The sequence below is a fragment of the Rhamphochromis sp. 'chilingali' genome (genome assembly GCF_963969265.1).
Source record: "Rhamphochromis sp. 'chilingali' genome assembly, chromosome: 5".
In the NCBI taxonomy this organism is placed as follows: domain Eukaryota; kingdom Metazoa; phylum Chordata; class Actinopteri; order Cichliformes; family Cichlidae; genus Rhamphochromis; species Rhamphochromis sp. 'chilingali'.
The window spans coordinates 9,255,907-9,272,577 of record NC_137932.1 but is presented as its reverse complement, the minus strand read 5'-3'; the positions used below and the strand labels follow the sequence as shown (position 1 = coordinate 9,272,577).

At 41.3% G+C, this 16,671-nt stretch overlaps 2 protein-coding genes and 1 long non-coding RNA gene across 3 annotated transcripts; 2 read left to right on the top strand and 1 right to left on the bottom strand.

Moving 5' to 3' along the window:
• The first annotated feature begins 2,159 nt into the window (after positions 1–2,159).
• LOC308396736 lies at positions 2,160–4,737 on the top strand. The gene is made up of 2 exons (XR_013971610.1): positions 2,160–2,962; positions 4,283–4,737. It is a non-coding gene; the product is annotated as an uncharacterized lncRNA (long non-coding RNA).
• A 2,066-nt stretch (positions 4,738–6,803) lies between these two features.
• On the top strand, positions 6,804–12,386 carry eif2b4 (eukaryotic translation initiation factor 2B, subunit 4 delta). Its single transcript, XM_080882267.1, has 13 exons — positions 6,804–6,892; positions 7,342–7,379; positions 7,484–7,664; positions 7,764–7,979; positions 8,794–8,876; positions 9,834–9,925; positions 10,025–10,139; positions 10,813–10,889; positions 11,000–11,102; positions 11,226–11,359; positions 11,537–11,714; positions 11,792–11,972; positions 12,085–12,386. The coding sequence occupies exons 1-13, from the start codon at positions 6,871–6,873 to the stop codon at positions 12,282–12,284; spliced, it is 1,620 nt and encodes a 539-aa protein (XP_080738393.1). The 5' UTR covers positions 6,804–6,870; the 3' UTR covers positions 12,285–12,386.
• Positions 12,387–12,487: 101 nt separating this feature from the next.
• On the bottom strand, positions 12,488–16,165 carry atraid (all-trans retinoic acid-induced differentiation factor). Its single transcript, XM_080882268.1, has 7 exons — positions 16,025–16,165; positions 15,710–15,843; positions 15,092–15,160; positions 14,407–14,478; positions 14,204–14,325; positions 14,008–14,108; positions 12,488–13,916 (listed from the first exon to the last, which is right to left on the bottom strand). Exons 1-7 carry the CDS (start codon positions 16,115–16,117, stop codon positions 13,812–13,814), a joined length of 696 nt encoding a protein of 231 aa, XP_080738394.1. The 5' UTR covers positions 16,118–16,165; the 3' UTR covers positions 12,488–13,811.
• Positions 16,166–16,671: the final 506 nt, after the last annotated feature.

Sequence of the window (16,671 nt, the reverse complement as noted above, 5' to 3'; positions counted from 1 at the left end):
CTCCTAATCTTTTTAGTGTGCCTTTAGAATACATTAAAAAATGTGTGTGAATTTTTTAGACACTTTAAGCTATTATCTGTTGCCATGATGCCAATTTTACAATCTCAAATCCCAGTTTTAGTCTTACTTCTAAGTTATTTGTTGTTAAGTTATTAAGTTATTTATTAACCCCCCCATCCCCACCTTCCACCACCACCACTACCTCCTACAGGAGCTTTCCTGCTAAAAGAGGTGGGGGTCACTCCGTGTGCGTGTGCATGCGCAAGATCTGGTCTGGTGTCAGCTGCCACTTTATTTATACCAATAGAATTCCATATTATCCGCTGTTGAAGAAACTGCTCTGGAGTTCATCATTCAAAGCTCCTGTCTGCTGTCCTGAGGGAAATTATTTCCTCCTGCCAAGTGAAGTGTGTTGTGACCTCCCCAGAAGCAGTGGGACATTGGCAGCAGGGCAGATGGGTATGACAGAGGGGAACAAAGTGATTAGCAAACGGGGGCCCCGGTATGTGAACAGTAGTTAAAAATAACCTCCCTAGCCCAATTTGAAGATAACATGCAGCTTGGGCACTTAAGCCCCTTCACTGACTTTCCCCCATGTTGATTTAATTGATCTCAAAATTGGTGAGCAAGTCAAAATCCTGTCATCCAGTGTCCATGTTTACAGTGAGTTCTGGAAGTATAAAGAATCACCAGACTGGATGACTGGAAGTCAAATTAAAAAAAACAAAAAACAGAAAAGGTGTAGACAGATGAAAAAAAAATCAGAGGGTAAGGTGAGCTCTTCTGAATGATGCATGACACATGATGAAGGAGAAACAGATGATTAGATGAGAGCGTTCGCTGGCAAAGCCCCGGCCTGTGCGCCAGTATGTGACAGTGATCAGCTGTTCCCGCAAAAGAGGAACACAAGGATTATGATTTGTGTCTTTACCATCGTGTCCGGTGCGAGCGACCAAGAATTCACTCAGCAACAAAAGTCATCTGATATTCCAAGCGCTCAGATGTAACAAGCAAGGCCGTGGCACATCGCTGGCATTAGTGGAAATGTTGCATTTGTGATACACCCTGGCTCGGCGCCATGGGAAATATTGAACAACTGTCGAATTTAGACAACATCCTGTGGGGTGAAAAAAAAAACGGGAGCCACAAAGATGCAGCCAGGTTGCTATTTGTGGACGGCAAGTGCCTCGAAAATAGCGAGAGCGTTAGGTTTCAATATAAGCCCCTCTCTCTGAGCTTGAGCTTTCTGTGAATGAGGCCCGGGTTCCTATCACACCCAACCCCGGCGCTGATTTTAGAACACAGGTGTTGACCTTAGTGGAGCAGCTTGTGCTTGCTGCAGAGGAAAATGAACCCCCTGAGCCTGGGTCTGTTTGCCTCTACACTGCTGGTGATCAGTGCGTGTAGATGCTTCAGCGCTGTCACACCTTCAGACCTGTCATTCTATACGGCAGCACGTATCCTGAGAAAAGACATATTCTTCCAGGCTTTGGATTTTTGCCTCCTAAAGTGGCTCATTTCACATCGAGTGCTTGCGTTCTAAGAGTCATGGTGGCAGAATGGTCATCTTGTGGCCACTGAAGAATTTATTGCTTTCTTTTTATGATGCCACAGGAGCACCTATATATCCTACTGGCCATGCTTCGTGGACAGAGGTTTACTTTACAGTTTGTCAAAGCATTTGCCACATTTGGTGCACTGTGAAGCATACAGGCTTCTTATCATGTGATGTCTCCCAAAGGGACCTGTTTCAGTTGCCCGAATCACCGCATAAAGGGGCCTGAAATGTTATTTTGTGAACTTGATAAGCACATACGTCACTTTTTCCTCCCCGGTAAACGATGCAATGAAGCTAAAGTGAATCAAAGAAGCCAAAGAGGGCTGAAACTCAACCTTGGCTTCGGCTGTGACTCACGGCCTGCCGTAACTGCTGCTCTGACTGTACCCCCAGACCCAGTAAAACACGCCCCTCTTGCAGTTGCTTCCTTGTTTCTCCCTGTATCCCCTTTTCTTTTCTTTTTTCTTTCCCTTTCTTTTTTTTTATCCAAAAAGGAGCCATTGACATTCGGTGTAAAATAGAGGCAGGGTGGGGTGGGGGGGGCCTGAACAGAGGAACGGCAGGGGTGTAGGATGTCTCGAGCCCAGTGTGAACAGCTGAGAGGTGTGATTTCACAGGCTGGCTCCCCTCTGTCAAAGCGCTGATTGGGCCGGACAGGAGGCGCAGGAGAGGCCCGGGCTTCTAAAGGACACCAACAGGTGGGAGGCCGCATTGGAGGGGGCCGCTCCTGGAGCCATAGAAAAGGCCGATCTGCAAGGCCTGCTGTGGGCACAATCCACTGACCAGATACAGAGGAGGATGGGTGATCACAGGAGAGCTGAGGGTGAAGCCGGGGAGTGGTTCTCAGAAAGCGGAGGGTTAGTTTCATGAGCTTGGCTTTAAAGGGTGGATAAAAGGCAGAGGACAACTTCAGGGATGAGGAGTAAGGTTGGTCTGAGTTTTGTCTGTTTTTGAATCACTCCTGTGATTTCTCCTTCTAAAACTTTAGTTCACAGCGCAGGAAGAGACAAAGTCATATGTCAGGCAACAGAATCTTCGGGTTACTGTGCTTGTGTGGTTTCAGCTTAACTTCAGCACAATATGAGTAAAAATCTGGTATCAAACCAGCTTTCTCTCACTTTTACTGAAGACACAGCACAACATGGCAGCCAGTTGTGTCAGGTGAGGGGAAGCTGAGATGTGATGCAGGAAAGAATCAGGAAATCTGGTGCCTCTCAGAGGAGTCGTCCTAGTCTAATTACAGTAGACGAGACAGACTTTCTGGTGGCCATTTGGTTCAGAAGTGTTTAGATTTATCAAGGAAGTCACCACTTGTGAAGGAGAGGTGGACTGAGGCCTTCATCTTAACCCCATTTACTCACCGTGAGAAAACCACAAGAGGAGGCACAAGGAGACCAGACGAAGGTGAGTAAAACGCATTTTTTTAAAAATCAGCTCAAGCTATTTTAATAAGAGGTTGCAATTAAAATGAATTGAATTTTTTCCGCTTTTAAGGATCACTTGACACAACTGTCGGCATCACGTTGACTTGGCATGGCACGATGTTTGGGAAATAAAAAAAGGACGATGACCTTTGTTTGATGGGAGCCGGTATTTGCCTCACCCGCCTGAGTTATTTAAACTCATTTCAGCAGCATCACACTGGCATTATCCATCAAGTATCTGCCAGTATGATCAGTCCCGTCATCTGTCAGTGTCAGAAAATTCACTTTTTATTTGTCTAATAAAACAATGGTCAGGTTTAACCCATACAAATTGCTTCTAGCTTCATGGAGATGATAGAAGCCACCATTCTGTGCCTCTCATGCTCCATTATTCCTTTATTCACTCACTCACTCTGTCACAGTTAACCGCTGTTAAGCCGGTTCTTCCCGCTACTCTTCACGCGTGGCTATGAAAGGGTGCTTTGTGTCTCGAGGAGCAGCGAATCCAGTTGTTGTCCCTTGTGAGCACATGCTTCCTTATATCCCCATATTAATACGCCACTTATGGAATGTAAGGAAGTGTGTGGTTTCAAGGGGACCTGAGCATCGACGTCGACATTTCTCATATTGTCCTTTCATTTGTCTTCATTCAGAAAATTGTGTGAGGGTGTCTGTCTACTTTATGTGTGTGTGTGTGTGTGTGTGTGTGTGTGTGTGTGTGTGTGTGTGTGTGTGTGTGTGTGTGTGTGTGTGTGTGTTGTGTAAAGAGCTATACAAATACAGGCCATTTACCATTTGGGGGGTGTCAGAGTTCATGACCATGTGTGTGTGTGTGTGTGTGTGTGTGTGTGTGTGTGTGTGTGTGTGTGTGTGTGTGTGTGTGTGTGTGTGTGTGTGGCAGGACAACAGGTGAAAGGCCTGTTCCCTCTCCTTCAGCTCAGGCACGTGTGCAGTTAGCATTACTCCCAGGGCCGCTGATCGGGTCTCAGGGACTTCTTGAAAAATTCCTGCCCTGCCCCAACTGCTGACAGTCAAGGAGGATTGACAGAGCACAGCTGTCACCCATTATAGCAACCGCAGAGCTCTCAAAAAGGGAAGAGGGGAGGGAAGGGCAGAGATGCAGGAGCTGTCACTGAGGGTGAAAGTTCACTGCCGTGGGCTGGATTTGGAAGGAAACGGAGAGATGTCACCGGCTGTCAGAGTTCTCAAGCCTCTAAATAGGAACTATTTGCTTGGTAACACGGAGGCACTTGTTCCTGTGCTGTAACTTCTCCTTTTCTCTCTCTGTGTGTTCCATCAGGTAAGACTGAAGCGGATTCAGCAGCCCTTACTGCCTGCAGATGATGTCCATCTCCTACCGTCTTTCTCATGTCCCTCTTTTTCCGTGACCTTTACCCCTGTAACCTTTCCTCCTGACTGCCCCTCCCCTCCTGCTCTGCCTCTTGCTCTGCCACTCGCAGCTGAAGCAACACGCCTTGCTGTGGCTGGTCAAACGGAACCAAGTCAGGTGTTTCTGTGAGGTTTGGTCCCCTTCAACCAGCTACTGCGCCGTGAATTCAGTCAGCACACACCGGCTGGGAGTCAAACACGCAGTGACGTTGTGGTGTAGCGCTGCTTAATCTGGAGGTGGTGAATAGAATAGATTTTACAGCACAGATGCAACGTGAATCTTCTTTAGGAGCACTATGTTGATTGTCCATGGTAATATGTGACTAGAAACCAAATAAAAGATCACTGATGATGTACAGTGTTGAATTCCTGTTCTTCTGATTCACGTTCAGTCCATTGTGTACTCGAGGAAAAACACAACGATACATTAAGTCTAGCAGTTGAGTCCACCTTATTCTGCAGAATAGACTCTGAGCCAGTATGAGATGATATAAATATGAGGCCTAAAATGGCAGCAAAGTATAACTTAGTAAATTATTTAAACAGAAAAAGAACGCAGGTGTAGCAGTGCAGGGATAGACACTGTAGAATAGATGGGAAAAGCTAATATTACAGTCCGGGCCAGAGAATTCAGTACCATGGATAGCACGCATGATGTATATATACAGTAATATGCTGTTTCTAGCTAGGTTGCCTTCTGTGTGGGTGTGGAGTGTACACATGCCTGCAGACTATTTACAAACAGGCTGTGCAGAGGCAAGCCAACAATCTAATAACCCTGCGCTATATGAGCTACACACCAAGTACCACTCGGAGGTTTAGAATATCACTGTGCTGCCTGACTAGAGCTAGAATAAATCTCTTTTATCCCAACTTCAAGCTCAGTTTTAAATGATGAGGTAGGGATGTATCAATAAAAAATGACAGATCTTTTTACTTTTAGTGTTTGCATGAATTTTACAGTTATTTTGCACTCTACTGTATAGGTCTATAAATAGCACATATGCTTATGTCTGTGTATTTTTGTTCTTGTTTCACTCATATTTCATGTGTGTTTAAACATTTTTTATAAATACAGCCTGGGTGGAAACCTGATCCAAATTTCCTACAATGTGGGACAATAAAATCTGTCTTCAGTCTATTTTGTGATGGAGGATAATATACACACAAAAATGACACTCCAGCTGTCTCCATGAAAATAAACTTCCTCTAAGCATGCAGATGTAATGGGGATGCAAATAAGCATACAAAGAACAGCGCTGCACATCCCTTACCAACTTTTTCACTTCAAACCTTTTGTCAAAACCAGCTAAATCTGCTGCTGTTATTGAAATCACTGACCAAAAGCCAGGATGCTGAAGTTGTAATTCACTGGATCATAATATAGACAGTAAACTGATATTTAACGTCAGCATTTTAATCAGGAATAGACAGGCAATCTGTCCAGGGTTTACATATCTCCTACCCAATGGATGGATGGATGGATGGATTTTCATTATGAACCTTTGCCCTTATCATTACAGCAAAGTCACCAAAATAACATTCCTAATCAGTCCGGTTGTAGTTTGTAGTTCATTTCACCCTGTTCCTTGTTAGACAAAGGAGCATATACCAGTTCTGTTGGTGGGTTAAGGACCTTCCACGACCTCGTCCAGTTCTCCTAGAGTGACTGCCTGTCTCTTGGAATCTCTTCCTTGCTGTTGAGACTGTGTAAGGAGACACATCAAGCCTTCTGGCAATGTGACATTTCAATGCCAGAATTGGAAAAAAGGTTAGTGGCCTCCATCTGTAAAATAATTAGTGTTATGGGGGTGTCTCATTGTTTTCTCTCTAGTGCACCTGTTGTGAATTTATTCACACCAAAACAGATAAAACTGATCAACAACCCCTTCTGCTACTTAACTGACCAGATCAATATTCCAATATTCACTTCAATATTCAATATTCCCTCTATGTATTGCACAGTGATTCCCTCTACTGTGCAATCACTGTGCAGTACTTAATTCTACGTGCAGTAACCAAAACTGTATATACATAACACTATTTATTTATTTCCCCTTGTAATGTTCATATGTATAATACTCAAAAGATTTTTTGTTTAAAGAAATAAGGGAATGCTCAAGACTTTTTCACAGTAGGCTACTTAATGATGTAGGAAGTTTAATAGTTTTAGATTTTATTTTATTTTTGTTGATGTAGCAAGTTCGGCCTTTAGAATCACATCTAAACATAAAATAAATAACAGTATGTCACTGAGTGAGCCTTAATAACACCCATTAAACATTAATACTATTTGGAAAATAGTATTAATGTTTAATGGGCATAAGGCAAAGATTAAAATATCAATACTATAGTCTAAATATCAGGAGAGCAAATCAATATGCTTAATATTAATGTGCACATACTCATCAACATACAACGTCATCCACCAGGGGGCGATATACGTTTCTATGGTAGTAGTTTCTACAGCAGAAGAGGAGGTGAAGCAGCATCGTAAACATGGCTGACAGTGGAGTGATAGGTGGGTTTCAGAGTGTGTAAATAGCTGTAGTTCATTTGGTTTTTCCTTTTGGTTCTTATTCTTTAGTTGCAGGAGTTACGAAGAAGTATCTCATACTCACAGCGCTTATTATGTAGACTTTGTTATTAGCTAGTTAATTTCCCAGATGCTAGACCTGCTAACGTTAGCGTCGAGAGCATGTAAACGGTACTCATGCCGTAGACAGAGAATGTATTGCATCATCTTTTCGAGTAGTTTTAAAATGTACAATACTCATGTTTCTAGTTGTCACTGTGCTGTGACGATGATGCACTACACTTGTTTTGTTACTGATTTCGTTGACACGGTGCAAACTAAAAGCAGCTAACAGACTCGACCTTAATATCACCGCCTCTTGTGGAAAAAGTAACAGAACTACGTTATAATGCTAAATAACCTAATATTATCATCCTCTGTTGCTCGTCTTACAGACGGACCCGGGAGGAAAGATGAAATCGAACGCGCAAAGGTTAGTCTAGGTGTTTTCTTGAAATTTATTACAGCCTTTTGTGTGGATAAATGCTTTCCTTAATAGTTAGGTTTTTCTTGACGCCTCTTCCTGTCACGTGACAGAGTGAAGGCAAAGACCTAACCAAGGAGGAAAAGCAACGGCTGAGGAAAGAGAAGAAACAGCAGAAAAAAATCAAAGAGAAAAAAGATGACAAGGCATCACAGGAAAATGAGAAGGAGAAGAAGCCGGTCACTTCAGCAGCTCCAGCATCCCAGCCCCCGACACAACCCACAGTGCAGAAAGGTGCCTCCCATTTAGGCAGCAGCAAGTGTTGTTGTATCTGGGTGCACAGTGTGATTCATTCTTTATCCTAACATCTGTGTCTGTTATGGTCTTTGTCAGCTCCTTCAGCAGTGCCTGCTACTGCACCTGTTTCTGTGCCTGCCTCGGAGGCTTCTGTGCCGGCGGACAAGCCAACAAAGACTAAAGCGGAGCTGAAAGCTGAGAGGAGAGCTCGGCAAGAGGCTGAGAGGGCCAGCAAACAGACCAAGAAGGGAGAGACAGGACAGCAGGCAGCCACGAGCAAACCAAAAGCTCCGCCCAGTGATCTGCAGCCAGGTACTGCTGTTGCACCTAACATTTGCGCGTTCAGTTTTATCTTTTGGATAATCTAACTCAAAATAATCAAGTCAGAACAACAGACAGCTACCTGTAGAACTTTGAGAAGCTGTTTTTGCCAACACAGAAGCTGGCTGTGATAAATACAGACTAACAGTGATCAGTGATTGTTGTAGGGTCAAACGTTGGCCTCATGATTGGCTGCAGGGAAATATGCTGAAACAAGACTGACTGGTGGTAACTTCACCAACAAGGTTTTGGTGCCAGTGAAGTGTTAAATGTAAAGGTCAAGGTCATGTGATATCGGTGGCAATGGTAATAAGTGTATCAGCAGTAGAGCGACTGATTTTGGAAGGTGAACCTGTACAGAAATATGGGAAAATATGAAGACATTAAACATGTAATACAGACTGAAAGCAATACAGCTGCTGCAGACAGACCATCAATATGAGTGTGTAAGAGGGGAAAATGACTGTAACGTAATAATATATCAAAAGTGTAAGCTTTAAGTGCTTTGGTCAGTAAGGCTAGACAAGACTTGATAAAGTTTAGCCTATTTACATGTGAACGGAGATATTTTTTAAAACTGCACGTGTGGACGGGATTTTTTTTAAAAACGGAAAATCTCAGATTCCAAAAATACCCTTGTACGTGTGAATGTAGCCTTAGTCTTTGTTCAAATTTGACAGTGCAAATACCTGGATAACATAAAATCCTGCTTCGCAGTACAGCTATTTAGCATCTCCCAAACGACCAGCAGAATTTTTTGGCTCGTCAGCAAACTGGAGAATATTAACACTCTTTGCATTTTCAGTGGTGAAGAGGCTCCCTGAACACATTCAAGTGGACAACCCAGACGTTTTAAAGAAACTTGCCAAGAAGTTGGAAAGGCAACAGGTCAGTATTGCTGTGAGGAACTTCTGAAGACCCTTAAAAATGATTCAAGACACACTGAATACACACGATACATAGTGATTCTAAGTAACCTTTTAATTTGTTGTAAGGATGGATAGATTCATCGGGAAATGTTTGACTTATTTTATGAAAATGGCTTGATCTTGGATGCTTCAAGTAACTATTTTTGTTTGAATCTAACATACTGTATTGTAAACAAATTCAGTTGATGGAAAAAAACACTGCTGGTATGTTTACAACATGTTATATTGGACAGAAGTGTGACATTTCCTGCAGGTGCATGGTTCGTTTTTGGAAATCTAAGCTTTTACTAGTTAAATCTGAGACATTCTCTAATTAAACAAAAGTCAGTCAGTTGTATACATAAATAGAATTCCTGTTATTTGTACAGTAACTCCAAAATAAAGTAACTTTATTTGGTTGAGTCATTGCAGCCAGTAACCAGCAGTTGTGATTGCATGTGACTGTATCCAACATTTCTTTCAGACACCAGAGCACTATGCTGCTAAAAAGGTATAAGCCATCGGCGTCTGGCTTTACAGAATGTGTGCCTTTAACCTTTTTGGTTCTGTTTCAGTTGCTAACCTGTTATCTTAATCCGGTTTAACCCATTATTGTTGGTTGTTACAAACTTAATGGTAGAGATGTAAAAACATCTCTACCATGTAGACAGCTGTTAAGTTGGCAAGTAGGTTTTACAGTATGTGTGTTGTTTGCTGTGGTCACCGAAACACCAGGCTGTCCGTTGCTTGCTGCTGTTCTGTTAGTCATAATTTATTATAACAGTAATTTTTAATTTTGTCAGTTTTCTTTCTATTAGGTCTACACAGAATTCAAAGTTTAATGTAACTCTTAATGAGCACAGTCTACAGACTCCCTGTTTTCACCTCATTAACTCAGCTGTAATCTCTGACCTGGTGTACATTTTGTGCATTTCAGATCCCGCTGCGCTCAGATTATGGCTACAAAGTCAGCCTGTTTTCTCATCTCCACCAGTACAGTCGCAAAGCTCCTCTAACACAGCAACTCAGGTAAACTGACTTTAAATTGTATGTTACAGTGTGTTGTTTATGTCATGTTATAAGATGTAACCTCTTAAGATTTCCTTAAATCTCTTTTGTGGTTTGCAGCATTCCTTCCACAGTGATTCATCCCGCTATTGTCAGGCTGGGTTTGCAGTATTCACACGGCATTGTTGCAGGATCCAATGCTCGCTCTGTCGCCCTGCTGCATGCTTTCAAACAGGTACAGTCCCAACATAGACCATTCATTCTTCAAACCCCACTGTTCCCTCTCTCATGGGCAAGGCTAAGGCTGACACAGTGACCGTTTGACTGCAGTCAGTTACAAAGAAGTCGGCCAGTATTGGAGAGGGTCCATGTTTTTACTTATCAGGAGACATTGTAAAAGTGAATCTGGTCATTAAAATCAGGTAGATACAATCTCAAATTCACACCAAGTTGAGAGCGTGTAATGCTCAGAGAAGCTGCAAAAAAAAAAAAATTCAAGGACTAGATCTCAGACTCTACACGCCTCAGTGAGTTCATGACAGTACAGTTAGAAAAACACTGAACAAGTATGGTTTGTTTGGAAGTGTTGTCATAGGGAAAGCTTATTCTTTCTAAAAAGAATATGGTGGTATAGCTTAGCTTTTCAAAGTTGCATCTGGGCTTGTTTTACAGCCACAGGACCTGGGCACTTTGTAGTCACTGAGTTTACTACGAGCTCCTATGTATATAAAAGTATTGTAAAGTCAATGTGAGGCCATCTGTCTGACACCTAAAAGTCTGGCCTTAATTGGGTCATGCAACAGGACAACGATCGCAAGCACAGCAGCAAATCTACAACAGAATGACTGGAAAAGAAAAGAATGTTGTAATGGCCCAGTCAAAGTCCAGTGTTTCATTTTTCCCTTCAGGTAATAAGGGATTACACTACACCTCAAAATGAAGAGCTATCAAGAGACTTGGTCAACAAGCTAAAACCTTATATCAGGTAAAGGAAGAAAAATACTGATTTTAGTCATTCATCATTATTTCCTACACTACTGACACGTTTTTGGTTTAACACATGAAATCATTCCTTTTGCTTTGTTTTTATTTCAGTTTTCTGAATCAGTGTCGCCCTCTGTCAGCCAGCATGGGTAATGCAATCAAATACATCAAGAAGGAGATCTCTAATATTCCTAGTAACTGTAAAGAAGACGAGGTTAGTGACACTCGTGTATTTGCAATCACATAATCTGTTTAAGTAGTGAGACTTTTATCACACTGTGTGGTTCATTTTAAGTTTCCAAAACTTGAGAACTCATGCACTTCCTTTTGTTTTTAGGCAAAGAACAAACTGCTCAACTGTATCGAGTCCTACATTAATGAGAAGATTATTCTCGCTGGTGTAGCTATTGCCAAGTGCGCCATAGAAAAACAAAAGATCAGTGATGGAGATGTGATCCTAGTTTATGGATGGTAAGTCTCTAAAAGCTGCGTGCATGTACTTGGTTTCAGCTGTTAAATCTGTTCTTTATTAGCGAGCATTGCTTAATTGTTTATTCTTAACACTTTCTCTTCCCTGTTTTGGTTAGATGCAACCTTCCTTCCGCATTTTTGTCCTGACATTAAATGTTCCTCTCTCCTCCCTGACAGCTCGTCACTGGTCAACCACATCCTTTGCAAGGCCTTTGAGAAGAGCAGAAAATTCCGTGTTATTGTTGTGGACAGCAGGCCTCGGCTAGAGGGCAAGGAGGCCCTGAGGCGCCTGGTCCAGAAAGGCATCAGCTGCACCTATGTTCTTATCTCTGCTGTCTCTTACATCCTTCCAGAGGTAATCATGGAGCTACACTAGAGTAAACCCCAAAATATTTGGTTCTAAGCACAATGAGTTTCTTTATTCTCTTCTAGGTGTCAAAGGTTTTCCTTGGTGCTCATGCTCTGCTGGCTAATGGTTACGTCATGTCTCGAGTGGGGACATCACAGATAGCTCTGGTGGCCAAAGCTTTTAATGTGCCTGTGCTGGTGTGTTGTGAGACCTACAAGTTCTGCGACAGGGTGCAGACAGACTCCTTTGTATCTAATGAACTCGGTATGGAAAGTGTTCAGTTGCTACATAAATGTCTGCGAGCCTTTCAGCTCAATTTGTCCTTTTGCTCAACTTTATTTCCATACACCAGTTTATCCTCATCTTTGCTTTCCAGATGACCCCGACGACCTCATTGTAACCCGTAAAGGAACGACTCCGCTGGAGGGATGGGAGAACGAGTCCTCTCTCGGCCTTCTTAACCTGGTCTACGACGTGACGCCGCCTGATTTCGTAGATCTAGTCATCACAGAGCTCGGGATGATCCCGTGTACCTCTGTCCCCGTGGTGCTGCGAGTCAAAAACGTGGACCAGTGAACAACTCAGTTTGTGTGCACCAGAGCTTGTACACACACAACAAATTGTGCTTTTAGCATGCAATAAATATATATCTGAAGTGACATATGCTTTTTAAATTGAGTCCATGTGTGTTTTTATGGTAGTATTGGCTGAATGGAAATATATTTCCTGGCCTAATGTGACAAGGCTGTTCTGTTTATTAAAAAAAAAGTAGTGCTAGATGTTATAAGACCCACTGTTTATTAGAAACAGAACAATTAATTGTCAATACAATCCCACTGAGCATCACAACACTAGTTATTAACCATGGCATGCAATTTGAAACAAGACAAATTTTTCCTAATTACAGTTGGAGTTGAAGCATCAGATAAATGTTATGGCTCCCATAAAGTTAGGTTTAATGACAAAAGAAAAGTAAGACATTAACCAGGTACTACAGTTTTTGGTAAAGCAGCTAGGAGTTTATGTTCTCACTGCTCATATATCGTCACCAAGTTCAGTTAAAACCAGGAGAAATATTCTGCATGCTGTAGATGCACTCTCTCCTTACAAGAATTATTTATTAGTTGCAATATTTAGTCAGTGCATTAACATTCAGACAACTTATTTAGCCAGAAGCAATGTATTGAACATAGAGCAACTAGAGCTGCCCTTCAACACTGAATTTTCCCAATGGGAGAACACAACATTTTAACAGCTAGAAAATCAGTTAATGTACAATTAAATCCTGTATATGCATAATGTAAACATGATACTCGAAGCATAGAAACAGATATCCTGTTTTAAAATCTTCAGTAGAACCCTGAATCTCACTGGAGAAGAGTATCAAAGGAGGTTACCCTTGAATCTCAAGACATTTAGCACATGTGGCCTATAAACAAAATGTGGCTGTAACAGACAAGTATCTTCCACATTTTGTGTTTTGTCTGAAATTGAAATTAAAGATGTAAATAAAAACATCACACTTCAAAAAGAGGTTTGTTGCAATAGAAAGGATTTTGTGTCGCTCAACTACATAGAAAAAAAAATAAGGAATTTAACCTATTGGACTATTAAAATAATTTTTAAAGATGTCAAATAAGCTTGCACCCTTAAAACAAACTTAGTCTTTGCTGTCAGTAAAGTGTAAATTCAGCACGTCTGCCCAGACAGGTTTTAGGACTGAAGACAGTATTTGTGTAAGTGCACATAGTTTCTGAAGGATTTTGTAAAACACAGTGTTTTCCCTTCTATCACATGGTGTCAGTCAAATACATTTACAAATATAATTGATGTGCTAATAGTGGTCATTTTTGACAAAAATATTTGAAATGCGGAGCAAATCTTTTCTTTAAAATTGCACTGAAACATCTTTGAGGTCAAACGTGTAAATTTCCTTGAAACAAAAAATACAACAGACCTCAAAAAGGTGTAAAATGAATAAAAACACATTTAAAAGAAGCCCTGTAAAAGTCCCCTCAGACTTTGTCAGCATTTTCCCCTATCAGTATCTTCCCTTTAAGAACAGTCAGTTTGAGATTAAAACCAGCTGACTAAGGTTCAGCTTTAGAGTGATTTGGCTTTACGTCTCTGGGTGGCCCACAGAAGAACCGAGATCACAACCGTAGAAGCTGCAAGAGGCCCAAAGACTTGCAGAGCTGGGAACTCCCCCTATGGACAGTTTTAACAAATGCACAACTTTAAATAATCGAAAAGCTTAGCATCAAAAGGTGATTTGCATAAAGCTGCTTGCAGAACCAACCTCTCGAAGACACTTGTATCCACGGAAGTTTTCAGCGCAGCTGCACTCAAAGAAGCCTGGGCCGAAGGGGGCACAGAGGGAGTTCTCTGGACAGTTCATTGCTGTGGATTACCAACAAGTATGAATAGATGTCACGTGTAACATATTTAACTGTAGTTTTAGATGGCATGTGTCACAGCAAAAGTTAGGAACTTACACAGTTGTCCAGTCTCGTTGCATATATTCCTTTGGCCTTCACAATGGCGATTTCCCTCTTTGATTTTAACCTTTTCCCAAGATGTGTTGCTTCCCGGACAATCTATATTTTGTGGTAAAATCCTACAGAGAAATTAAGTTAGAAAAAAATAATCTCAATCTAACACTGAGGAGAATCTGTCATAATTTGGGTAAAATACTTACATGTAGTTTAACTTATTAAATCCTTGAAAAGCTGTATCACTGATGTTGACAAGGGGATTGAACGAGAGGTCTCTGTAATATAAACATTTATAGGATGCATTTAAAAGAGCGACCACATAGATAAAAACACTAGCACTTTCTAGTACAACTATCAGTCATCCAGTCACACTGCACTTGTATCTATGCCTAAAACACTTTGTTTAACTTTGATACATCTTGCCCAAGGATACTTCAATATGTGAACCATTTGGTAGAGAAACTGCTCAACCACAGCCGCCCTGTGTCTTCCTTATTTGCTTCAGTTATATTTATTTTTTGTGAAGTTAAATCATTTTAGTGCTTGCCAGAAGGGGAGATAAAAGTTGTTATGCATGGCCAGAAATAGAAACTTTCCTAAACTCCTGCTGCTCAAGAATGCTTTTATGAACATGAAGATCATTCTGAGGAATTGCCTGCACATGTGTCATTTGTCTTTCTCGGTACACCAATACAGGCTTTTACTACAATTTTTCATATGAAATGTAAACTGTGGAGTAGCGATAAGAGCAGTTATTTCCTTTTGAATTAAAAATAACCTTACAATCAAAGAAAAAGCATGTGTAAGCAGGAGCTTCTGTTGTTTTGCGTGCAGACGAGAGGATTATTTGTGCAAAAAAAGATGTGAAACTGTATTTACTGTTCTTACATCATGAAAGCTGTTGATGCTCCCTGAAGATCCTGCACACAAGTTAGTGAACAGTTGGACAGATCCAACCTGACAAACAAAAAACACAAATAAAGTTCAGATAATGAAGAACTTCCTCTTTCAGCTGCACTCTTTAGGGGTCACTACCAAATTTGATCATCTGCCTCCATCTCACCCTATCCCTAGCATCCTTCTCTACCAACTGTGCATGTGCTTCTTCATTATATCCATGAATCATTTCTGTGGTCTTCCTCTTTTTATTCTGCCTGCCAGATCCACATTCAACACCCTTTGTCCAATATATCCCACTATCCAAACCATCTCAGCTTTGCCTCTCTAACTGTGTCTCCAAAAAACCCAAATTGAGCTGTACTTCCTAATGAAAATGCTAGCACTGCCAATTCTGCCACCTCCAGCTCAGCCTCCTGTCTGTTAGTGAGATTATGAAGACGAAACCTTTCCCACAAGTTAATACACAGTCAGCATTGGAAGTCACTAGAAGGAAAAAGACATTTACATTTTCTTTTTTTTTTAACAGTTATTCACAAAATAGCTTAACAAATCTTAGCTTGGGTGTAAATTCTGTTTCCGACGGACCCTGAAAGCAGCAAATCCTACCCGATGATGTGTTCAGGGTCGTTTGTGGTGTCATTTCTCAAACAGCAACGCCCGTCTATCCGTCCAGCGGATAAGAAGCAAAAGTGACCGACCTCGGAGCTGTTTAGGATGGTCCCGCCACACAGGTTACATACCTGTGGTTACACGTCATAACAAAGAGAGGGGGGGACACCTGTAAACAACAATCTTGCTGGCCATTTCCTTTCTGGCACATACAGCTACACCAGAACCTGTTGTATTATTAGTAATATATATGCGCCACAGAGTTGTTGAAGTAAAGACTACAGTTATTGCATTTAGAAAGCCCAGCCTTACCTGCAGCTCGGTCAGCTGATAACTTGCTTGGAAAAATAAATTAAGGATCAAAACAAGCGCCACAAATCTCATACAGCTACATAAAGCTTTCATTTTTAGCAACTGGAGTCACATGATCAGGCCGCAGCAGGGCACGTGACAGGAAGCGGGTCCAGCATTTTATGACGTTTGCAGGATTTTATGGGATTTTAACTAACATTACCTGCTTCTGTACGCTCTCTGTTACACACAATCACAAACAATAGTATAAAATTATGCCGTAAGCATTTCTAGCTGTAGAAAAAAGGTCAAATAAGAAATATTACAAAATACAAAATATTTTTAATATTCAAAACATTTGAAGTAGTTTTTCACGTCTTCGAATATATTTTTTAAATATAACGTTTAACTGTGTGTGTTGTAAAACTAGCGGAAAAAAACATTTTTGACTAACGAATTTTGACTGCGCGTTCACTGTCAGTTCGGATTGGACCAACTAACGGATTGGATCAAATAACGTAAAACTAATTCTAATACAAAAAATACCCTTTGTGTTATGTTTACAAAATATTGTGCCATAAAGTAAAATAACTGTATGTCTTGGGGGTGAATTTGTGTTATTTTAATTGCATAAACTGCAGTATACACCCGTGTGCCGACGATAAGAT